General features: G+C 42.4%; 2 protein-coding genes across 2 annotated transcripts in view; both read left to right on the forward strand.

The window, feature by feature from the left end:
* The window catches only part of syt7b (synaptotagmin VIIb), a 180,459-nt gene that overhangs the window by 35,436 nt on the left and 119,198 nt on the right, over window positions 1-25,825 (forward strand). The window lies entirely within an intron of this gene.
* On the forward strand, window positions 1,301-15,885 carry LOC119890020 (tight junction protein ZO-1-like; the record flags this gene model as incomplete). Its single annotated transcript, XM_038701018.1, is given in 13 exon segments — window positions 1,301-1,368; window positions 2,275-2,375; window positions 2,469-2,819; window positions 3,737-3,988; window positions 5,247-6,080; window positions 6,237-6,319; window positions 6,529-6,705; window positions 6,922-7,028; window positions 7,203-7,462; window positions 8,156-8,310; window positions 8,416-8,636; window positions 10,288-10,431; window positions 14,588-15,885. Coding segments are annotated over 13 exon segments (2,848 nt in total), but the record flags the coding sequence as incomplete, so codon positions are not given.

Here is a 25,825-nt window from a genome sequence, read left to right on the forward strand (position 1 = left end):
GTATCAGTATGAAATTTGATCAAAATCGCTCATTTAATGGCTTACAGTTCGGGCTACAATTAAACCATGAACAAAATGTTTTTGGGTAGTTTTGAGAAGTATTTGCAGATAATAGATCCTATTAGAAGGTTAGAAATTAAGCCTCGCCCTGTCATGTGTTTAAGTCATTACTATACTAAACATCCTGTTGAGATGATTGCCCTCTCCTGAACCTTGTGTGTCTAGGCAGGAAACCATTGCTTATCTTTATATAAATCATAAACCCCTCTACACATCCTTGCTTAAATCCTTGAGGCTTACAATGGCACTGTATTCACATTAATCCCAAATGACCCTCATGCTCTTGTATGTGCATATTTCATGTCGGTGTTTCTCACATAACGCATTTCTTGCACCATAATTATAGATGCACGCACACATGAATTATACACCAAATTTAATTTCCCTAAACCTACCCAAAATAGACTATTGCATGACTTGGCTGCTGTCCTCATTTTTGTTTTTAGTCACTAGCTATTTTTCTTTTATAAACGTACACTTGTCCTCTCCTGTACGGAGATTATTCTTCTGTATTTAAAAGCTCTATTTATGGGAGTCGACAACTGCACACTACGAGTGTGTCTAATTGGGGCACAGCCTGTGTTTATTGTTGTTTGTCTTTTGTGTTGATATGGTGTAGTAACTCTGTCCATTTGTCTGCCGTAGAGAGTGAACCCAGGGATGCAGGAACTGACCAGAAAAGCTCGGGCATCATCCGCCTGCACACCATTAAACAGATCATTGACCGGGTGAGAAGAGCTAGATATGCACAGACCATTAAAGATAAAGGCAAATGGTAGAAATAGACACATCTTTTAACAGATTTGTTACGGTAATGAAAATGGCAGATAGCCACAATGATGTGTACAGCTCACTGCTGCCCTCTGGTGTACTGCACTCTAATGATGTTAGTTGCCCGAACCTCAGCAAAGTGGTGGAAACTAATTGAGACCGATGAGCTGACCTCTTACAAGGCTTCAAAATCTGCCACACAATATGTGAAAAATCATGTTGGCCATATGCTCAGTCTGTCAACAGAGGTGAAACTACCTAGGACCTTATTGAAATAAACACATTAACAACACATTTATGTTTTTATTTGTGTTTTGTGTATGAAGGACAAGCATGCAGTGCTGGACATCACCCCTAATGCAGTGGACCGTCTGAACTATGCTCAGTGGTATCCAATTGTGGTGTTTCTCAACCCAGACACCAAGCAGGGCGTGAAGAACATGAGGACCCGTCTCTGCCCTGAGTCTAGGAAGAGCGCCAGGAAGCTCTATGACCGAGCGCTTAAATTAAGGAAGAGCAACCACCACCTCTTCACCAGTGAGTCCATCGGGAGGGAGAGAGAGAGAGAGAGAGAGAGAGAGAGGGTTAGATGGGGATTTCAAACTAAGGGGGGTGGAAGACATTTTACAGAGGCAAAGACACATTTCAAAGGCGGTTGACACTTGAGTGACGCGGTGGGGGCTGTGGCTACACGGCACTTGTGCTGGCCCTGTTCTGTCAGACTTCTTACAAAAGCTTGTTCAGCACAGAAGAGCACCGTCGGGTCCCTTTCTCAGCATGCATTCTTCCCGTCAAGGGATATGGTGTTACCATGCTTTAGGAGCATCTGCTGGTGATAAACATGTTTAGAGAGCATTTTGCTTGGCTCACATTCAGCCTTTGCACACACACAAATTCTTGATTAAAATCTTCTGTCCAAACAGTTATTACACCACAAACTGCATCTGCGTACTACGCCTTTATCCACTGGTTTTCATTTGAGAGGTTTTCTCAAAATCAAGCCACATAATGATGTTCTGCTATAATTGATGTTTATAAAACTGGGAAACAATAAATTTGGAATATTTACTAAAATGCACAAGGCAAGAGATTGTTAGTATCACTTCCCTGTGTGTTGTGAATGGTTTGCACATTTTATTCAAAACGGTTACTTATGAAGAAGAAGAAGAAGAAGAAGAAATTTGCACTTTAGCAGCATAGTCAACAATCTTTGGTTCCCAAGTAAGAAAATTGCTTGAGCAACTTAAAAATTATCCTTTCACAGACATGATGCCAATCATGTAAAAGTGGCAGAGCATTTGTGAGTTAGAGTTCATGTCTAAAATGAACTTTTATTTATGATGCTATGGTTTTACTTAATTGCTAATTAAGTAAATGTTCATACTTATTTCATTGTAGAGATGTTTTTTATTCTCTTCTGCTCTTCTCTCTTTGTGTATTCAGCAACCATTAACTTGAACAACATGAATGATGGTTGGTTTGGAGCGCTGAAAGAGATAATCCAGCAGCAGCAGAACCAGCTGGTGTGGGTTTCAGAGGGCAAAGTAAGACCCCCCCCGTCTCACACACACACACACACACAGACAGACAGACAGACATTTCTTACTCCCTCTCTCCCTTTACCTTTTGTTTTCCAGGCTGATGGGACAGCTGAGGATGACCTTGACATCCACGACGACCGACTGTCCTACCTGTCGGCACCAGGTAGTGAGTATTCCATGTACAGCACCGACAGCCGCCACACCTCCGACTACGAGGACACGGACACAGAGGGTGGAGCCTACACCGACCAGGAGCTGGATGAAACACTGAATGACGATGTGGGTCCACCCACGGAGCCTGCCATCACCCGCTCCTCTGAGCCTGTCCGTGAGGACCCACCGGTCATCCAGGAGCCCCCTGGCTACGCTGGTTACCAGCACACAGTGCAGCCGGACCCCCTGAACCGCATCGACCCAGCTGGATTCAAGGCACCAGTGCCGCAGCAGGTAGCGTTTCTGAGAGCTGCACGTCTTCCCTGTTGTCTGGAGGACGTGGTGTGCGTTAGAAGGGTTTTCTGGAAGCGCTATTGAAGGCACTTTTTTATTTTTACAGTTACAAAACTACTGTTACAAAACAATATCAGTGGGAAAGTGAAACCCATTGTGGTCAGGTATTTATCGCAACATATAAATATTATATATAACATATATATATATATATATATACATATATCTCTATATTTATTATATTATTTATTTCTATGTTTGTTGATTGATGTTTGTGATATTGTGTTTTTTATTTTTGAAAAGGAGAAGAACTTGAAGTTTTACTGTTACTCTTGTACTCTGTATTACCACAAGCTGTCTTATTGGTGTGACTGTTGCTGATGTCACTGGGAGAAGAAACTTATGTCTAAGTGTCTGTACCAGTAATCACCTATGTGCACTTCCTACCTTTGTTTTACCTATGACTGGGACTGTGACAATACGAAACTAGAAAGTATTATGTGCATGTTGGAAATGTCAGTGTTAACCCAGTGTACCTGTGAAATGTATTAATCAAAACCCGATTGGCCGTTGTGATATCCAAATCTTAACGTTTGTCGTCTCATGATGTGTTAATGAACATAAAAGGGGGAAAAAGGAGAAACTACTGTATTGTAACTGCAGCATTAAAATCATGTTAGTATTCTCTAACAATGAAAACTTGTCCTGCTGCTAATTCCTAACTCTCACATGCCATTGGTTGATCTACAGCTATTGTTAAATGCGGAGGCGGGTGATTGGTTATTTGAATCAGTGTAAGATGTAGGCACAAATGAGGAGCAGACCGTTTAGAGGGGCTGTGAAGGTAGTAGCACTTGTTAGTACTGCACCATAGTGTGTCAGCGCGTGTTATTAAACATTTCTGAACCACTTCACAGAAAGCAGAGGCCGCTGCCGTCCCTAGCATCCCCCAGCAGCCTGAGCCCCTGGCTGAGACATTGCCCCCTGCTGTCGACGTTACTGTAAAAACTGTAGGGGGTCTGAGCCCTGACGAGGCTCCTGGAGCTCCCCACAGCCAGCCAAGCCCCAACCCAGAGGCTGGCTCACTTAGGAGGCCCACCCCTGAGCTAGCCCCTCAGAGCTTCTCACCAGAACCTCTACAGTCTGGAACGGCCAGTACAGAACCAAAGGTATCCATCTGACCGTCACTGGACGCGCCGTGACCTGGGCCAGCTCAGCCCAGTCTGACCTGGCTGACCTCCTGTGCTGCTGCTGCCTGTCTACCTACCTACTTCCTGCTGCCACGCTTCTCTCTCTCTCTCTCTCTCTGTCTCCTTCTGCCCTGCATGTCTGCTGACCACAGTGCTGCCCAGAAGAGACTGTGTGTGTGTGTGTGTGTGTGTGTGTGTGTGTGTGTGTGTGTGTTGTTGTGTGCGAGAGGGTGTGTGTGCATGTGCTGGAGTGCGAGCAAATGCTGGTAAACAACAGTGGGCTTTGGAGATGATGGCTGCACTGACACGCCTACATGTAGGGGAGCAATGGAAATCCTGCAGCTCTCACTGTTGCTTATCTCTTACCTCTTTGCATGGCTGCAACATGTTTCTCTGTTAACTACCAGAAGCAGATGTATTTGTGCTGTATTTATCATTGCTGATTGAATGGATATCATTTCTTTGTAAAAGTAGCCATTAATTTTCCAACCATTTTATGAATGTTTGTCTTCTGTTTGAATTGTAGCTATGACCAAGTAGCGAAGACCACCTAAACAGAAATGTTCTTTATATTTGGATGGATAATTAATGGTTACTTCTCAAATATCAGGATTTTAGATATTTTTTATTTTTTTTTTTGTACAATGGGTATGTGCTTGTAATGTTAAATAATTATTGTGGAAGTTTCCTTCAAAATTTCACCAAGACAGTGGGTGACATTTTCCCTTGTGAATGCAGCAGTGTACACGTAATGTGTCAAGAAACCCCAAGTTATTAGTCAAATTATTGATAGACCCTCTGTAAGTAATTTACATTACATTTCTATATACCATTTTCAAATTTTGTCAGCTTGGACAGGAAAAATGCATCCCATTGTTTTGTTGTATTTTTTTATTTTATAACTTTGTTATTCTTTGTAATTCATTCAAGTGTTTAATTTGGGTACATTGTGGTGTTTTAAAGCTGCAATGAATGTTTGGCTGTGCTGCGATTTCTGTTTAATCTAAAGTGTCATCTGACCAGTAACTCTTCCCTCTCAGTTTCTCTATTTCAGGTCTGTCCCTTCTTGTTTCCTCTACTGCAATTAATTTCACGGACTTGTTTTAATATTCTCCTTTTCTCGTGCTATAACTGATTTTTGTATGTCCAGTTTTTCATATTACATATTTTATGTCCGTGTGTTAGTGGATCCTGTTCAGTTGTTAACCTTACTCTGTGTTTCTTATTTGTTTGGTAGATGTATCAGAATGATCCATACAGCACAGACAACAACACAGGGAGAATCAGTCACACCATGAAGCCTGTGACTTACAACCCTCTGCAGGGTTATCACCCTGACCAGCCATACAGAGATTACGACCACCCACCAAGTCGGTATGATGTCAGCAGCAGTGGAGTCAGCAGCGGAGGTGGTTACCCAGAACCAAAGTACCGGAACTATGACTCTAACCCACCCTACGAGAACAGTGTGCCTCACTATGACCAACAAACGTGGAATCCCTACAAGCAGCCCCTCTCTACTGCCAACTCCCAGGGCTACGATCCCCGTTTGCCATACGGTGACGGCCCTGACTCCCAGTACACCCCTCCTCTCCGCCACGACGGGCATCCATCTCAGCAGGGATTCGACGGACGGCCTCGCTACGGTAAACCGACGGGTCCAGGGCCTGTTCGCTATGATGATCCCCCACCTCCTGCTCCGCCTGACCTGCACTACAACCAGGATTCTCACCTGAGCACTTATCCCTCAGCTGCCCGCTCGCCAGAACCCCCTGCCCAGCGACCTGCCTTTAACCAGGGACCAACGCCACCGCAAAAGAGCTACAAACCTCAGCAGTATGATCCCATTCCTGTGAACTCTGAAACCAGCCCCACACCACCTTTCAAAGCAGAGGCCCCCTCACCGTCCCCTGCAGACCCTCCGAAACCCACCCCTGCCAGAGATGAGAAACCGGAGGATGACCCCGCCATGCGGCCGCAGTCAGTCCTGACTAGGGTCAAAATGTTTGAGAACAAACGCTCTGTGTCAATGGATAGAGCCAGAGATGCAGGAGATTCATCTGGGAACAGGGTAAACTGTTGGCAGATATATTACATAAGGCAGCTTGAGTAGTTACAGTTGTTACTAGTCTACTTAACTTGTACATTTTCTTTTCAACATATTGAGAAATTAACACATTAGAAGTGAACATCCTACTGATGGGGTTAATTGTTTTTGCTACTACAGGCAGCCGATTTACCCTTGAAAGCAGGTGGAGTAATCCCTAAAGCAAATTCTCTGAGTAACCTGGATCAAGAGAAGACCTTTAGGTAAGTCAATGCTGCTGTTATTGTGTTTCCACTCACCCTGATTCTTCAGAGTAATTTTGCACTAATATTGTTTAAGTAGTCACTTTAATTTTGATATTGACCAAGTTGCACAACCGCTTCATTTTGGCCATTTTTCATTGTATTCTCCTGCTCTGTTCTCACCTGTCTTTTCCTTGCATTTAACCTGTTATTTTATCACACCAACCCAGAGCCCCAGGGCCTCAGAAGCCTCAGCCCCAGGTAGCTGATGACATCGTGCGCTCCAACCATTACGATCCTGATGAGGACGAGGACTACTACCGGAAACAGCTGTCTTACTTTGATAAGCTCCAGACTGGTCCCAACAAACCCCAGCCACAAGTACAAACAACCCACAACTACCCCAGGTGATGCCCATTCACATCCACACTCCCAAGAAATTCTGAATATAATGTTTTTATGAAACATCTTTGACTTATTTCACTTAGATGATATAGTTTAAAGGTATTAATGTGTCTTTCAACTTTCCTTCCAACTATCTTTAACATCCTTTACAGCTTTTATGTTTGTCTTGGTTATTTCTTCTGGGAATCTCAATTGATGGTTTTGGTCTTGTGATATAGGACGGAGTCAGTGGAGAAACCAAGTCCAGTGGAGAAAAAATATGAACCAGTTCCCCAGGTGACACCTCCTCTGCAACCAGCCACACTGCCCAAACCTGCACCTGAAGGTAAAATCCACTGTTTTCTATCAAAGGAAAGGGAGAAACTAGTCCTTTATACGATCTACGCTGTAATCACATGCATGATGCATCTGTGTACTGAGAGACACTGACTGCTTTGAATGTCAAAATGTCGGAAATTACTGGAGAGCTTTTTGGCTGACCCTTATGGCTCTTCCACAGCCAAGCCTCCTGCCCGAGAGGACACTGTCCAGACCAACTTCCTGCCTCACAAGAGTTTCCCTGAGAAGTCTCCAGTTAATGGCACTAGTGAACAGCCTCCAAAAACAGTCACTAGCACCGGGGCTCCGCCAGTATCCAGCTACAACCGCTACACACCCAAACCCTACACCACGTCTGCCAAGCCTTTTGCGCGCATGTTCGACAGTCCTAAATTCAACCACAACCTTCTGCCCAATGACAAGCCTGAGATTGCTCCAAAGGTAAGTTGAATTCCAATTAATGATGCTATTGATGTAACTGTAGTCAAAAACATAAGCAAGCAAGGTAATCTAGTTTTGAAAAAAGTTAAATTTTAAATGCAATTTATTATTTCATACTGTACTTTTTCTCTTTCTATTTTTTATTTTTTTGTATCTTTTATTTTTTTTTATATCATTTACCAGTATTTCCCTACACTTAGGTCAAAACTCTTCTGGAACTGTAATTTTGTCACATGTTGCAATTCCATTTTTCAAAGAGCGAATTGATCTAAATAACTTTTCAGATCAATTGTAATGGGCCTGTAGAATAAGGATGTCCATTTCTTGATTTGAAAATCCAGATTAACTCAAATACACAACACATTTTAGGTTAAATTAGTAAATTAGTTTGGTTCTCACTGAGAAGCTATTTATCCTATTGTTGGTTGTTGGTGGTGATTGTATCAGTATTTCTAGCTGCATGCTCTTCAGCTAAGTTGCACTGTTGCTGTGTTTAATAATGGCTCATAAATTTATAATTAAACGGCAATCAAACACATATGTCATAGCCGTCCAGTCGTGCTGTCCAATTACGGAAAGTTAATCCACGCCTTCCAACCAGTCAGAACTGAGAATTTTCAGTCACCATACGTTAGCGCCGTACCACATACAGTAACTTATATATAACACTGTACCCTCTTGTGTTTGGAGCAGGGCCGGAGCTCCAGCCCAGTGAAGCCACAGATACCCCCACAGCCCCAGAACACAGACCATGACAGTGGTTTGGACACTTTCACGCGCACTGTGGACCACCGCACCAAACACCAGCACAACAACATCAACGCTGTGCCCAAAGCCATCCCTGTGAGGTAATAATGCAGCTCTGTCACCTGACGCAGGCTGACTAAAGAAGAATAGAGGTCTAAGGTATTCTGTTGAAAATGAGTGTGACAGTAAAGGTATCTGTCTCCCAGCCCCAGTGCCCTGGATGATGATGAGGATGAAGATGAGGGCCACACAGTGGTAGCAACAGCTCGAGGTATCTTCAATTCTAACGGTGGTGTCCTGAGCTCCATTGAGACAGGTGTCAGCATAATTATCCCACAGGGTGCCATCCCTGACGGTGTGGAGCAGGAGATCTATTTCAAGGTCTGCAGAGACAACAGCATCTTGCCACCACTTGACAAGGAGAAAGGTAACTTATCAAAGATGGAGTGAGGAAGAAGACATGGGGTTTTCTTTTGTTTACATTCTTATGAAGTCAATTCACATGGCTCATTTTTGGCCGCAGAGGGCAGCTGTTTTCAGTGGGGAAAAAGCTCTAAAACCAGCAGAAGAGCTAAAGAGACAGATATTTCCCTCCATAAATCGTTCCAAGAGAGTTAATATTGCTACATAATGTTGCTCTGTAACTGCTGGATGTGTAAATGAGCAGCTCTGTTTGCTAATTAATTTGCCATATCAACTTAAAAGGTGGCAATATTAGAGGAGGAAAAAATCAATACAGCATAGTATCGTGATATTTGCCATGGCAATACTGTATCGATACACAGATGCCAAGTATCGATGTTTTATTATATAAATTGCAGATGGGAGTTTTAACTTTTTGGTACTAGAATAATAAAATCTATTGCTTTTTTAGTCTACTAGAAAACTTAACAGGACCATATAGAGGACTGAAAAAGTGATATGAACAAACAGAGAATGTATCTTTTTAGATAAACAGATGTTGACAAAGTTTGACTTTAGGGACCTAGTTAGAAGTTGGAAAAAGGTAATAAATTGCAATATATATCAATATATTTAAGATCGCATTAAAATCAAATCGCAACATAAATATCGTGATAATATCGTATCGTGGGGCCTCTGGTGATTCCCACCCCTTGGCAATATGTCAGTATGGTGTTCACAACTTGTTTCTGCTGCCCCCAAGTGACAAAAATCTTTATTTATTTATTTGTTGGTCGGTCGGGTAAAATGTTAGTGTATGAAAATCCTCATCAGTCTACTCACTACTTGTTTCTTAAATATTTGTTTTTTTATGTAGAACCAGAATACCATAAAAACCTTCACACATCTCACTAGTCACAAAAATTGCTGTCACATTTTGGGTTGTGGATGTCTAACTAGTCTGGAAAAGCATGAGAGACTTGTTAATGTTAATCAAATGATCTAAAATAAAGAGATTCTTGTTTTTCCCCTAACAAAACCTTTACTATGTGTACTATGAGGGAATTAGACTTTAAAAGGCTCAAATTTTTCATCTAAAATATTAAACATCTGCTGTAGATATCCGATGCGAGAGATGTTAATTATGTTGTGTTGTTACTTTATCACAGACAGAGCCTATGAATGGCTGCCATGTGGGCTCGATACACCACCTGGTTCTTACACTTTGACAAGCTGAATTTTTTTTATTAAACTAAAGTCTGCATTAGTTTAATCCAGCTGTCCTCTGCAAGCTGTATTATAGGCAGCTTCCTTTGCTCTTGCTGCGTCTAGTCCAATTTGCATAGAAATTTCAGACATGCAAAGTGCTCCATTGTCGTATCTTGCTGACATTGACAGATGAGACCACGAGGGATCCCCGCACCCCCCAATCATATCAGCTTTTGGCAAACAAACAAAATTACGTTACAACAATCTCAAATTATAGACAATAATTATAGATAACCCGTATCCAAAGTGCCATACTGTCAAATGAATCTTTACATTTCTAGCATGGATGCCTTCCCCAAGCCTTCCAGCACTGTAGGGGAAAAATTACATTTGAGACCTGCTTGTGTGTGTTTATTTTGATCACCCTGCATTGCGTTTATAACCACGTTCTGTGTTTGTGTTTGCAGGAGAGACTCTGCTCAGCCCTCTGGTGATGTGTGGACCTCACGGCCTCAAGTTTTTGAAGCCTGTGGAGCTACGCTTACCTCACTGTGCGTCTATGACCCCTGATGGTTGGTCTTTTGCTCTAAAATCCTCCGACTCCTCGTCGGGTACGCTGGGCTCTCTCTGTTCTTCTGGGGTCATTTGGGCTGGCTGTGTGACAATTTGAGGGTTGTGGGTCACTGCTGAATCAGTTTTTACCCCTAGTTTTGGCTCTCAAATCAATTGCGAAAAAACTTGAACAAGATATTTTGGATACTCTGAGAATCAATCTAGGGGGAAAATCTGTCTTTTTCATAATTATTTCATTTTCATCATTTATGCTGGTTAACGCACCCACTCAATCTCTCATTCACTGTATCACTGGTTTTCTTTTTTTATTTCATGTTCAGATCAGAATCTCTCCTCATTGTGTTAGGTGCTGAAATTGCAGTTTTCTCTCTTTGTTTTCACCTTTTAGTCACCTTAACAAGTTTCTCTGATTTCATTTCACATTCATGCACTAGACGCTTGGCTGTACAGCAATTTAATTTCATCAGGTAGAATTATAGTGCATGCTGAGTGATTTTTCTCACATGGCCACCCGAATCCTGACCTGAAGAACAGCTTTTATAGATCTTCCATAAATTGGGACACTGTCATAACTAGTAACGCTCGTCATTATGCTGCAAAAAAGTAAAAACTGACTGAAATCTTGTTACCATGTTAAAATATACCTCAATAATTTTAGTTTCTGTCTTCCTTAGTGTTCTTTCAAGATAGCTTCCAGGTGGCAAGAATTCATTAGTTTTTCAGACTGGCCTAGTTTGTTTACTAAAAGGAGTCTGGTTGTGAAATTGGATCTGGGAAGTAGAAGTACGCTAATAGATAAACCAATCACAGTTCTCGGTGCCTGCAAGGGATTATTCAGACACTTCATCAATAATGCAGTAGAAGAGATTTAAGCAGTTAACCACCTAATTAAGAAGTTCCCATAAATATCCAAGTAAAACCGCAAAGCAGAATCTGTATTTATATTGAGCACTGAAATTGATCAGCACCGTATTTTGGACAGAAATGAGATAAAGAGAGAATTCTGCACAAATCATGTTTAATGGAATTCAAAACCAAGACAAACTTCTTTTTGTAGGCCATTTTAATCTATCGTTTAATTGAGCAAACAAGATAACATTAGAGAAATAACCAATTCTCATATAGAAGTTAAAGTCAGTTTTTTTTAAAAAGTGAAGTAATTTCCCCTTTCCCTGTTTCCCTTAATACTGCCCTTCTCACACCCTGTCTTCAAAAACAGTGGTCAATTTGGCAGTGGTTGGGATTAGCTGTTAATTAGCCTCATTTTAAGGATGAGACTTGGAGGGCTGAATGTGATGTCAGCTCACTCCTTTGTGCTGCTGAATTGTGGGAGGATTATCAGCCTGCGTCGTAATCCTCTTATTGTAAAGCAAGGCCACTCTCTGGCCTCCTCCTGTCCCCTCTGTGGGTTTCTTGTCACTTTGCTTCCCTGCTTCTCCTTTTTCCTCCTATACAGCTGTCTGCCTGTCTTCCATCTACTCCGTGTTATTCTGTAAATGACTGTGTTACCTGTTAGGCTGAGTTCAAAGCCACTGTGATACTTCAACTCCGAAACTGACTTTTGTTAATGTGCTTGATTTGAAAATCACACAAAGCTACTGACATTGTAGACAGTGACGTCAAATTACACAGCATCTCATCTAGGGCTGCAGCTAACGATGATTTTAGTATTCGAAGCTTCTATAGATTATTTCAATAATTCATTGATGCGTCGTTTAAGAAGTACTGTGCACGTTTATATGTGATAGATATTTATTGGTCCTTTCGGAAATTCATCGTGTGTCATACAGCTACAATCAAACCAACAACCAGACAGCTGCTTTACAAACACAAACATCCCCCGAGTGCTATACAAGTTATACTAAAGGCTTGTGCAGACTACACGACTTTCAGCGTTGGTCGATGGCCGTGCCGTTCACACTACACAACTTGCCGTCATGTGACGGGAGTCCTGAAGTCGTTGTGGCGTTCACACTACGTGACTGATCGGTGACAGGGGGTCACACACTACACGAGCTGAATGCAGCTCTGTCACCCGACGCAGGTCTGCGAACCACGTTTTGTCTAGAAAACGCGTGAAACGGGAAATGAGCGATCCTGCACACGAAACAGCTGTTGTTTGTTATTATAAAGATACCAATTATAAAGACAAAGAATATGGGTGAAGGGATGGATTAGCACACGCAGGTAGCAGGGATTGTCTGAGCTACAGAGAGCTGCAGGTGAGTTAAAAGGTGCAGCTCCCCGACACCCAGTTAACTCATGACTGTGAGGTTACAACTCACGGCCCAAAAAGGAGAAGAACAAACGCATGTGTACATTTTCAGCTGAGGACTGCGGCTTACTTTGGCTTCAACTCAACAATCAATCATGATTTCAGTCAAATGCTAAAGTTGCTGTTATCTTGTCTATGGTCTGCTGGCAGAACACCGGTGCTTTCTGATCAGGCGTCAAGTTTTGTTTTATGGTGGACGGACGGTAACATTACAGAGTTGTTGTTTTCTTTAACTTTCTTCTTCGTCTCTCGCTATTTTCTCTCTCTTCCTCCACTTTGCAAACAGCGGTATCATAATCACGTTGTGTTCACAGCGTAAGCGCGATGTGCGACAGTAATAAATGTCCGTGCGAAACAGTATGGTGTATAGTTATATGGATTAAACGAAGCATTTTTGACCACCGCTGGAGCTATAAAGAGAGAGAGATTTGTTTAGTTTGTATCTCGTGCTCACACTAGGATGCCCAAGAACGCAGGTAATGCGATGCACAGTACTCTGATATAAACGGCGCAGGTTTTATTGGAACTGTTGAGATTCGGATTTTAAAAACGGCTCAAAAGTCCTGCAGTTTGTCCGACTTCAGCACGAGGTCCATTTAGTGGATATTTTCAGCACATTTTCACTACTCTTGGCATTCAGCAACAGATTATCTACCAATGAAGTGCACAACATTTGGCTCAAAAGCTCCAGGGGAGGGGAGTGCGTGCTAAAAAAATATTAACAAAGACGGAATTGTTATGATGATTTCCCCTGAATAATTTCTGAAATATTCGACAATGACAAGTGAAAATATGCTTTGACTTCCCATTTACCACTCTGACAAACTTGCCGTGCAACCTGGAACTGGAAGAAAAAATCCCACCTATTCTGGTAAGGTGCTGGCCTACAGGCAGACATCAAAGAAAGGAAGGGAAACCCACACAGAAACTCAGAGGATCACTGCTTTATTTATGATAAAAATAGTGTGTGTGTGTGTGTGTGTGTGTGTGTGTGTGTGTGTGTGTGGGGAAAACTTTGAAGGCTAGGTTGTTTTGCTCTTATTTTTGAGCCAGCATCAGCAGCTAGCTCAAGAAAAGGCCCGACGAGTGGCCAGCCCACATGATGTTTGTGGAAGAGGTTTCTGTTTGTCCAAAAAGCAAACAAGTCTGGAGGTGGTTGGCTTGACAGTTCTCAGCAAAAGAAAAGTGGGCAGATAGGTGTACACTCCCCCTCAATCCAACTCAGTCAAGTCAACAAGCCACGCTGCTGTGGAAGAGCACTTGATACACCTCGGCCTCTAAGTTGGACTGCATTTATTTGGTGCTTTTAGCGCTCTGCACACTCACGCACCGATGACAATCAACTACTATCTGGAGCAATTTGGGTTCAGTGTCTGGATCAAGGACACTTCAGCCAAGGTTCGGTTCAGAAGATTGTCACATGTTTCTCATCTCACCCAGATTTTAGCACCAGATTGAGAGTTTAAAGATTGACAGTCGATGTCAGTATTTATACTGCCACACGTATAGTTAGTCTGTTCTACATTGATGGACCTCTGCCGAGCTGGCCATGCTTACTCTGACTGATTACTGGAACTTTCCTCTTGGCACAGACCTGTGTGTTTATCATTGCAATTACACTCAGACCTCACAGTGACTGAGGTTTCATTTGCAGTCAACAAGAAGCTCGGACGTTCAATAAAACTATGAAATTGCTTTTACTAGTCTCCTGTTTTACTGTGCTTGAATATAGGCCACAAAGTCACGTGATATTACTTAACGTGGCTCCCGGACAATAGATGTAATCAAGTTCCCCATTTTAAAATGAGACAAGTTTGCAGATGAAGCGTGCTTATGAAAAACATGACAGCTTGAATTTACATTTTTTTTTAAAAAGCAGCTGTTATTCCTCACTCTCCCCTCCATCTGTCTGTCTGCAGGTGACCCAAAAAGCTGGCAGAACAAGTCTCTCCCCGGGGACCCCAACTACCTGGTGGGAGCCAACTGTGTTTCTGTGCTCATTGACCACTTTTAAGGACGGACCAGCAGGTGTGAGATTACTGAATGTGAGACCATGTGGGGATAAAATGAAGAGGATGCGCGCGCGCACACACACACACACACACAACACATACAGTACACTCACGCGCACACATGCTGACAGATGCACTCCAAACATTCTTACACACCACATAATGGAGTATGAAGAAGACCCAGTCAGTGCTGTTTACTGCACCCACGGATGAAGGCGAGACACCGATGATCGTTACAAGCTGTTCTTTGAACTCTTTCCCAATTTGAAGTTTTGATGTGAAATAAAAACCGTAATGCATGCCCCGTGCCACTGAGGATTGACACTATATATAAGGCAATTTTTAAATGTAATTTTTACATGAATATTGATGGATGGATGGTTTTAGAGGCAGCATACGTACTTTAAAAAATCTGTGTCGGTATATTTTATGCTATATATGCGTACAGGATATATGGTAGTATAGAGAAGATTTGCTAAAATTGTACTTTAAACTATAAATTCTACTACCAATCAACATCTTGTTATTTTTCAATTCAGGTGACGCAATACAAGTATGTAATCTCCACATTTTCCACATTGAGGGGATTTTAATGAAGGTTTGAGACAGATGCGAGGGAAGATTAAACCTGCGATGGTGACATTTGCAGTATCTGTTGAAGGAGTTGGCAAAACACGAGCTGGATATGAATCCAGGCAGCACACTTTTAGAGGCGCTCTTCCTTCACTTCTTCCTTGAATTCTTCCTTTTCCTACAGTAATATCTCGTAGCTTGATTTCTTACCACGTCTCTCCTTCCAGCCTGAGGGAGATCTATGCATGTTCTTTACTCAGGTCCAGTAGCCTCCTCAGTTCTTTCCTCACATCTATTTCTCTCACTCTCTCTCTCTCTTCTCTTCTTCTCTTTTTCTCTCTGTGCACTCTTGCACTCACACACAAATAAGCAGTGATGCCTTATCTGCAGATTATTCACTTTTCATGAAGAAAAAAAATAAGTTATGATAAATTATGGTATAATGTCATTTGTTTTGCCATTTTTTTGTGAACCCTCTGTATAAAAAATGAACTTGGGTTTAGCACACAGTAACAGTGGATGAAGGATAACAAAGGTATGCTCTTCTTTTATCTGCTATGCATTACTTACAGAAGAAGAAAAAAAACAACAGAAAAGAAGTGGCTGTAAATAAAGCTAGCATATTGCCTTGTCTCTTTTTTTGTAAATGAACTTTTTGTATGTCTTTCTTTTTGTATAAAACTTAGAGAAAACATGTTTAAAAAATGGAAGAAAATGAACGTGGTTATCTTTGTATTCTGGATATACCCTCAAGCCTTGGAAATTGTAACCTAACAATAATACATCACACCTTTTCTACCAATATATTCACACCATGTTATGGGCACAAAAAAGATCTTTTTATGGCTATTTAAGGATCAGGAATGTGCTTGGTCTAAAATATATTGAAAAACATGTTCTTTTAAAAGGGTGTGCTCTCAAAGTGTCCCCCTCACTGACTTGTGATACTGGATGCTGTATTGTGTGCCCTTAAATGTATTTTTGTACTAATAGACAATATATTATGTATGGCACACCAGTACCATTTTATTTTTAGATATAACACGGCTTTAATTGGATATTAGCTCTTCACGTGTGGCTGACTTTTTTTTTTTTCTCTTCAACACAATTTTAAGTATACCACTGTATTAATAAAATCATTTTTAAAATAAAGAGTGTGTGTCTGTAAGGAAGTTTTTTTTCCTACAAAGTGAACCTAAGTTTGTGTTTTTAATAATCTGGCTGTGATTGTTGCCTTCTTTCCTTTTAACATCTGCTGATCACCTTTGACTTTCTGTATATTGTAGGACTGCAGTTAACCATTTTCATGATCACTTAATGTGACATTTATTTTTGTATTTTTTAACCAATAAAATATCAGGAAATAGGCACTTTGAAGGTGGATCTGGCAAGTCCTGATGAGCATGTTTCACTGTTTTGTCTGACCGACAGTCCAAAGCTCACAGATGTTCAGTCTATCACACAAGACAAAGAAAAATAGCAAATTTCCACCTATTTGGGTTTTTTTGTTTGTTTTTTTAAATTACTCAGTTCAACTCAAATCAAAATGATAAATTTTGTTTAATCAATTATCTGGTTATTTTTTTAACTCTACATCTTTGTTTGGCTGTATGTCATAGCTGAGGTTTCACAGCTAGATGGCACAGGTGAGCTCTGAATGAGTGCTGAGCAAGGTCAGAAATACAAAAGTCCTTCAGCTGTAGTTTCAATGTCTCAGGATACTGTTCTCAACAGAGGAGTCATAATATTTTTAGTGTATTAGTTGTTATATATAGCCTACTGACAACTTTAATGTGGTAAAAAAAAAACAGAAAAGGAGCTAAATACACTGCTCAAAAAAATAAAGGGAACACTAACACATCCTAGATCTGAATGAATGAAATAATCTCATTAAATACTCCTTTCTTTACATAGTTGAATGTGCTGACAACAAAATCACGAAAATCAATGGAAATCAACCCATGGAGGTCTGGATTTGGAGTCACACTCAAAATCAAAGTGGAAAACCACACTACAGGCCGATCCAACTTTGATGTAATGTCCTTAAAACAAGTCAAAATGAGGCTCAGTAGTGTGTGTGGCCTCCACGTGCCTGTATGACCTCCCTACAATGCCTGGGCATGCTCCTGATGAGGTGGCGGATGGTCTCCTGAGGGATCTCCTCCCACCTGGACTAAAGCATCCGCCAACTCCCGGACAGTCTGTGGTGCAACGTGGCGTTGGTGGATGGAGCGAGACATGATGTCCCAGATGTGCTCAATTGGATTCAGGTCTGGGGAACGGGCGGGCCAGTCCATAGCATCAATGCCTTCCTCTTGCAGGAACTGCTGACACGCTCCAGCCACATGAGGTCTAGCATTGTCTTGCATTAGGAGGAAGCCAGGGCCAACCCCCAGCATATGGTCTCACAAGGGGTCTGAGGATCTCATCTCGGTACCTAATGGCAGTCAGGCTACCTCTGGCGAGCACATGGAGGGCTGTGCAGCCCCCCAAAGAAATGCCACCCCACACCATTACTGACCCACCGCCAAACCGGTCATGCTGGAGGATGTTGCAGGCGGCAGAACGTTCTCCACGGCGTCTCCAGACTCTGTCACGCTTTCATCTGTGAAGAGCACAGGGCGCCAGTGGCGAATTTGCCAATCTTGGTGTTCTCTGGCAAATGCCAAACGTCCTGCACGGTGTTGGGCTGTAACACGTCTGGCCCTCATACCACCCTCATGGAGTCTGTTTCTGACCGTTTGAGCAGACGCATGCACATTTGTGGCCTGCTGGAGGTCATTTTGCAGGGCTCTGGCAGTGCTCCTCCTGCTCCTCCTTGCACAAAGGCAGAGGTAGCGGTCCTGCTGCTGGGTTGTTGCCCTCCTACGGCCTCCTCCACGTCTCCTGATGTACTGGCCTGTCTCCTGGTAGCGCCTCCATGCTCTGGACACTACGCTGACAGACACAGCAAACCTTCTTGCCACAGCTCGCATTGATGTGCCATCCTGGATGAGCTGCACTACCTGAGCCACTTGTGTGGGTTGTAGACTCCGTCTCATGCTACCACTAGAGTGAAAGCACCGCCAGCATTCAAAAGTGACCAAAACATCAGCAAGGAAGCAAGGAACTGAGAAGTGGTCTGTGGTCACCACCTGCAGAACCACTCCTTTATTGGGGGTGTCTTCTAATTGCCTATAATTTCCAACAGCATGTGAAATTGATTGTCAATCAGTGTTGCTTCCTAAGTGGACAGTTTGATTTCACAGGAGTGTGTTTGACTTGGAGTTACATTGTGTTGTTTAAGTGTTCCCTTTATTTTTTTGAGCAGTGTATGTAAAGAATGAAGAACACTTTAAATTTCTCTTACATAACATCAGGACCTTAAGGTTCTGCTTTTACACAGTATTCCTTTAAAAAGTATGTTTTCATAAAATGTATTTAGAAAACCACCAAGTCGCCTCCTATTTTGGAAAAAAAAAGAAACATTTGCACATCCACAGGATGTAGTTCCAGGGGGGCCCAAGTGGTCCCAGAACAGGTTCACATGTGATTAAAAAGAGGGAAGAAAATCTGTTACAGGTATTTCTTCTGACCTTTCTCTTTTTTACTGGTTTCCTCTTCACTCTGCTTTTTATTGTGTAATACCGGATACTGTCACCTGTAACTCAAAGGCAGAAACTTCCCATAGTCTGTTAAACTGCTCACAACTCATGTCCAGAACCTGTGGGGGATGGGGGGGGGGGGGGGGTCACAAGTGGACAATGACTCTTTAATGGGTCAACAACGGGAACCACTGACCACTGGGCCAGACAAACCCAAACCTGTCAGGATAATTTCGGGGTTCTTATTATTATAATGTGCAGCCAGTCTCATTTCTTGGGGCACTTCAGGCAAAATCCTAACCAGGTGTGTCCCTTAAATTTACTACCTGCCAGGAACTGTTACCTACAAGCCTACATAATGCAGGACGGATGATACAGAGCCAATGTTCAAGGACAGAGGATGGTGTCCTGATGCTGCGTCACTTTTAACCACTTTGTTTTATAAAAGGTAAACCCAGCTGAGCTTAAAATTTCCTATATTGACTGACCCATGAATCCTAATTACATGCTGAAATGTAAGAAGGCTCAGACTGTAGCCTCTTCATGTAGCACAAAATACGTCAGAAATGTGAGGTCTTTCCTATTTAAAAAAACGAACCTAATTCCTTGACAGGCTACTATAGGCTACTTCCGATGATCAGATACCACGTTTTACAGCAGCGTTAACAAAACATGCGCAGGTTTTTGTGGATGTTGCCTGAAAGCAGAGAGCCCACCTCCCTTTCCTTCACTATCGTAGTAAAACAGACCGCCATGTAGCCTAGAGACGCGCGGAGTGGCACATCTCCAATACGCAGTGTGCATCTCCTGTCCTGGCGGTGAGATGTGCTGTCGCCTGTGAAAAGAAAAGCACGGCTGCTGCCTCACACGGACCGACCAAACGCTGTGGAGATTCATTCAGCGGGATTTCAGACATTTAGACGTTTCATCTTCAAGGAGTGCAGGCTCACCTTTTTTTTCTTATCAAGGCTTCAATCTCTGGCTTCTGAGTTGTTGGAGAGGCTGCAGACGGGCGAGCAAGACAGCATGACAATGCTGCAAGGCTGGTTGACAGCAGGATGCTGCGTTTTTTTTGTTTTGTCCTTTTTGCGTTTGACTTTTGAGGAATGGGATTATTTGCCATGAGCAGTGGCCGACAACTCCAGCGGTTTATTTTGTAGATTTTCGACTTGAAAATATACCTACTTTCTGTGTGTGTGTGTGTGTGTTTGTGTGTGTTATGGTAAACATCTGGTGCCTCGTCCAGTGCGCTCTTTTCTCACCTTTCTCCTCGCACCCACCGCAGCGCATTTCTAATTGGAGCGACTCTGAGCATCTTAATTGATAGAATCCACATCGGACACTGACCTCGAGTTACGCCGTTTACCAGCGCGCTGCAGACTGAGACACATCGCCTCTGCTGTTTGTGGATGTTATTGCCCTTTACTGGTGCTGCTGTATTAGTTGTTCGTCCGGTCGGTCGTACCCTTCAGTGACAATGCCGGTGAACGCGCTGCCCCGCGGCGGCAGCAGCGGCATCGGCGGCCCAGGGTCCCTGAGCCCGGCGTCGCTGTCCCGCAGCCTGTCCCGGCTAAGGGAGTACCGGACCCGGACGAGGATCATGCTGGCTCTGGGGGTCTCTCAGATGGTCCTGGGGAGTCTCATCCTGGCCGTCAGCTTCGCGGCTCTGGCTCTCACCACATCACCCAGAGTCCGGCACTCCTGTCCCTTCTGGGCAGGTTTCTCTGTGAGTACAACATGCAAGAAACAATGCTGCTTGGATTTGGTGGCATGAATCGAGCACGGTGCAAGTTTTCATCTCCAAAAGAAAAAGAAAAATGCATAGCCAAATCCTAAAAGCATGGTATTAGTGAGGCACCCAAAGCATTGTAATGTGATGGGAATATTATTTATATTTAGCATCCATACAATAGACTATAAACATGTGTCACCTGTCACTACATTGGTCTCATGGTCAGTTTTCTGCACAGGAGACCAAAAATGTTGATACATTCTCTGTAGACTCAAAATATGGAATATTTCAACCTGATTTTGTAAATTTTGGATTTCAAAGAGGTCCATTTCCCCCCCAATTTTGGAGGACAGAGCCAATGTTAGGTAGTTAGTTATCAGAATGCAGAACCTGATATTCAGTGACACCACACACACACACACACACACACACACACACACACACACACACTGGCAGGTACACAGATAGAGTGAAGGAGAAGGATATTTAAATACTACACAGTGCTACCACTTCAGTGTACAGTGGGATATCATCACTTAGATGTTGTGTTTTTCTTCACGTGAAATTTTCATGGTGGTTTCTGTAAATATTATGAATGCACACTTCCCCGATTTCCTGCCAGAGACCCGGAGCAGGACTGTGGTCCATTAATTATAGAGGCAGCGGGGCAGAGTGCAGGGGTTGGGGGGGGGTCTGTGGCTCAAAGGCCATCTGTGTGTGTTTGTGTGCGCTCGAGAGAGGACATGTGTTAGTGCGTGTGTGTGTGTGTGTGTGGGTGTGTGGGAGTGTATTGTTACAGGAGAGTAGTAAATAACCACAGGGGTCAGAGAGCAAAGGTCAGTGCACATTCTTGATCAGCGCCTCGAGCTGATTGGACAAACAGGCCTGTCAGCCTCTTGTGTTGCATCTTACCTTCAGAAATCTTTGCGCAATGAAACCTGATGCATCTTTGTGCCCTGACACACAGATTCAGGAAAACATCAACTGTGTACAATTTGTTCGTTTGTCTACAATAATAAAAAAAAAACACCAAATAATAAAGCTAAAAAGGTTAAATTACGTAACATTACAGTGCCAACAAAAAGCAAACCCCACCACCAAAGAAGTTTCCCTTCCTAAAACACAGCGCAAGTTTTTATTATAATCCATCTAGATGAAACGCATTAGAGACAAAGGATATTTTACTGAAAAGTTTATTTTCCTATAATGAGCAAAACATGAAATGGACTCCATCTTCAGTCTCACCTAAATCATATAACAAAGGCTTTTATCTTCAGCGACAACATTAACCTGTCTGCTTCTATAGCTAATGGCACCAAAGTGAACACAGAGATTGTTCACTTTGACTTTTGTTTAAATTCTGAATTGCATAAATTCTTATATGTTAATATGTTTGCACTTTAGGTTTGCACCAAACAACCAACAGACACTTGTGAGCTGTTTGGAACAATAAGAAATAAAAGGAATCACAAAAAATAAAGGTTTCACCTCACTAATCCAGAGATGTCCATACAAAATGTCCCATGTTAGAGATATATACATATACATATAAAGTAAGGCAATGGTAAGACAAGGTTTAGGGGTAAATTCTGCTGGTGAGCAGAGGTTTAGCACTGTAACTTAGGTGCCAAAACCCAGATAATGTGATTAAAACCAGCTCTCCATCAGGAGACTCGGGTGATGGAAGTGTTTTGCCCACAAGCCATCAGACGGTGGAAGTCACTCTTTGAAAAGTTGAGAGCTCTACAGTGCAGAAAATACTGTAAACTATGTTTAAAATCTTCACAGAATTAACAATCAAGGCTTTTATGTAAAACATGTGGGCTGGAAAAAGATATTTTTCAGCACTCCGACCCTTTGATTCAAGTTTTAAACACCAATGTTTTATAGCAGCATCTGGGGTTATTGGAAAGAACCAAGGAGCTGATTTGATTAGAAAAATGTGTCGTTCTCTATCTAGAACTCTGTTTGTGTAGATAAGACAACGTCTCAATTAGGTTAGGATGGGATAGTTTTTGTGGCTCTGTGCTGTGATTTAGTCTAATGAGACGAGTGCATTTGGACACAAAAGCTTGCATTGTATTGCTTTAAGACTCAGTAGAGCTAATCTATTCCTAATTTTAGAGAAGGAAAGTGTTCTCTCTCTCTGGCTCCGGGAGTGTGTAAGCAATTAATAGTCCTCATGGTGGTGGGCCAAATGTGTGGAAATGTGCAAGGAGGCTGTTATCCCACATATCTGTGACAAATGCTTTATTGCAGTTTACCCCTGTTCAAGTTGAGATCTTATTTGTGTTAAAGTGTTAACATGATATCCTGCAGACAAGTGTCCCTGAACCGATAACTCCCAGCTTCTTGACAACATGATTCCTTGAGCATGTAACTTTTGTTGGCATTGAACTCTGAAGCCCTTATGTGGAGCTTCATGCTGTGTTGGTGAACTGAGCTAATGAGGAATGTAACAGAAAAAAATCCTCCACCTCTCTGCACTGGTGTGTTCGTGTGTGGGGTTATGTATGTGTGTGTGTGTGTGTGTGTATGTGTGTATACTCTGTCTGTGACTACTGTGGGACATCATTAAGGATCTCTGTGTGATGACTGGTATTGTGGGATTTCATCTCGGTCACAGCGAGAGAAGGCGTAATCTTTACTTCCTGCACAGAGCAATCACTGTTGAGCCCACACACACACACACACACACATACACATGCTCAGAAGCATACACACAAATGTGTCCCGCTCTCAGTTTTTTCTGCTTTGATATTCAGATTTGTGCGTTTGACAGAATACTATTACACACACACACAATGGTTTGGCCAACAGAGACTAATCCTACAAATATCTTGCTCTTTCTCGCACCCAACACATGGCTTGAAATTATCCCTCACCCTGCTGTAACTTTTTGGCCTTGCAGACAAACGACCGGCCGCAGTCACTTCCTGGATATGTCATTTTGGTTACAAAAGATGACGCAAAGCTAAAAGCGGTGAGCCGTGCAGACTCGGAGGCTGCACAAAGCCTGACAGGCACCGCAGCCGCCCCTACTCTGCTCGGTCCATTGCCAGATTACCAGCAGGTTTACCTGTTGGCGGTGAGTCACGCCGGGCTTTTGGCCGATAAATTAGGCAATGCGGCCGAGTGAGCCAAAAGGCCTCAGCAGCTGTCAGCAGATGACATGCAGAACAAATTAACGTTCACCTCGCATGCCCACGAATTAAAGCTCAGAAGTGGCAAATACAACATGAACAAAATGGTTCTCATTTCCTGTCACAGAGACAGTTCAGACAAAATATGTGAATTTGTCAGAGGGACCTATTGCATTCATCATTTACCAACTCATATTAGCATTTGATGCTTTCATCTCTCTTTCTCTGGATCCCCTTGACATTTCATCTTCTCTCCTCCCAGTGCTCCAGAGAAGGATTTACCTCTCTTTTTTTGCTCTCCCCCACTCACCTGGTCGTGTGGTAGAAGATGAATGTGGATTCAGCGTCTCTGAAAGTAACACTCCACCATCTCAAATCTAAATACAGTACCACAGCAAAGTTGGCTTAAGACGGTATTCTTGGTGTCTGTTGTGAGGTTGCATTTGAGCACCGACCGTCAGCAAATTCTGCACTAATCTGCCCGAGTGTGTGTGTTTCAATAGCAGGCGCCAAAGTGTTTTGTGGGGGGGTGTTGTGTTGTGTTGTGTTGTGTCGTGCCGTGTTGTGTTGTAGGCGGGGGTGTCAAATTGGGAGGCTCACAATGTCTTTTGTGTGTTTTGTGTGTGCATGCGTGTGTGTGTGGAAGGACTTTGTAAGTCTGAAATGCTATCTTATCTCAGTTTAACATGATATTTAGGATTTTTGGTGTTACAGAAGCATGTTTTCTAACTACATTCAGGAAAAAAGACCTATTTCATCTTAGCATAGGAATTTAGCTATTACACAAGCGTCCTGACTGAAGTATTTCCTGAGTTAGAAATCCTGAGTTAGCTTAGCATAGACCCTGTTCTACTTTCAAAATAACTGCAGCAATGGCAGCGCCACTCTTGTTAGGTCTGTATGCCAATTACAGTAAGGATCGGGAAAAACACAAACACCAAAATCTTATAATTGTTAAGCCAAAACCGTCCATTATGTAACGGCATCACGGGTTTGCCCCGTGGTTGTAAGATCTTATGATATGACCATCCAGATACAAACAGTGTGATAAAGACATTATTCTGGGACTCGACACGATGCTCCACTGGGCTGTTTGTTGTAATAATTGAAAGGCTACTCCAACCTGTTGATGGCGCTTTAAATTTCCTGCGTATTTGTATACCGACTGCCAATGATTCAGTTTGTATTTAATCAACATTCTACATCCTTTCAAATCTTAGCTGAGCCAGTAAGTTGGAAGAAAACTTACCAAAAGGTGGAGTTCTTCCCTCCACCGACATCAGACTCATTGCTAAAACTGAAGCTATTTGTCTTCTTCAGTTGTCAGTTCTTATTAGTTTTTGTTTTTCTATTGCTATTATGTGTTTCCACATTGGTGACTCGCTGGTGGGTTTTGACAAACTCTCTCTGTTTTAAGTAACACCACTTTTTATATAAGTGTTTACCTCACCTCATTTAGTGGTCTATGGTTACTCACTCTGATGTATATAAGGATCGGTGTCTGTTCTTTTTGTTGAAAACTCAATAAATAAATCGTATTTAAAAAACTGAAGTCAGACAGCCTTTGTTACACAGGTAGTCTCGTGTTCTGAACAGATACAGGAATGACAAGACGAGTGCAGACTGAAGCACCAAGTTTAGTTAGGATTTCTTAAGTTTGGGTACAAAGTCTGAAATAGGATAGGACACAGCCACGAGATTAGGAATTGCTCTGTAATAGAAAGATAGAATTTTTCCTATCTTCCTATTACAGATAAGAAAGATAGGACAAACATTTTTCTATAATGAGGCCTCGGGTTTCTTTGGCATTTGTCTGTCTTGAAGCTTGACTCTAAATACACCAGCGTAATCAGATTTTCTTATCAAGTGTGTGCGTTTTTCATTGTTTGAGACTGCAAAGCAGATCAACAGTTGGCCTCTGTAAGTGAAGTACCACTAGGCCGCTTATGGAAATAATTTTAGAGGAATCTGGAAATTTGGGGCATATTTAATCTTGTTGTTTGCCATATTGCATGTTTGCATATGCGCCTTTTTTCTCGAGTGGTCTTAGCGAGGATTAGAGCAGCAGTTCTGGTAGTAGACAAAGACAAAGAGACTGTTTAGTTGTTGGGTT

The sequence above is a fragment of the Micropterus salmoides genome, unplaced genomic scaffold, assembly GCF_014851395.1.
Source record: "Micropterus salmoides isolate LMB-PRFRI ecotype aquatic unplaced genomic scaffold, ASM1485139v1 Ms_hic_scaffold_6, whole genome shotgun sequence".
NCBI lineage: Eukaryota > Metazoa > Chordata > Actinopteri > Centrarchiformes > Centrarchidae > Micropterus > Micropterus salmoides.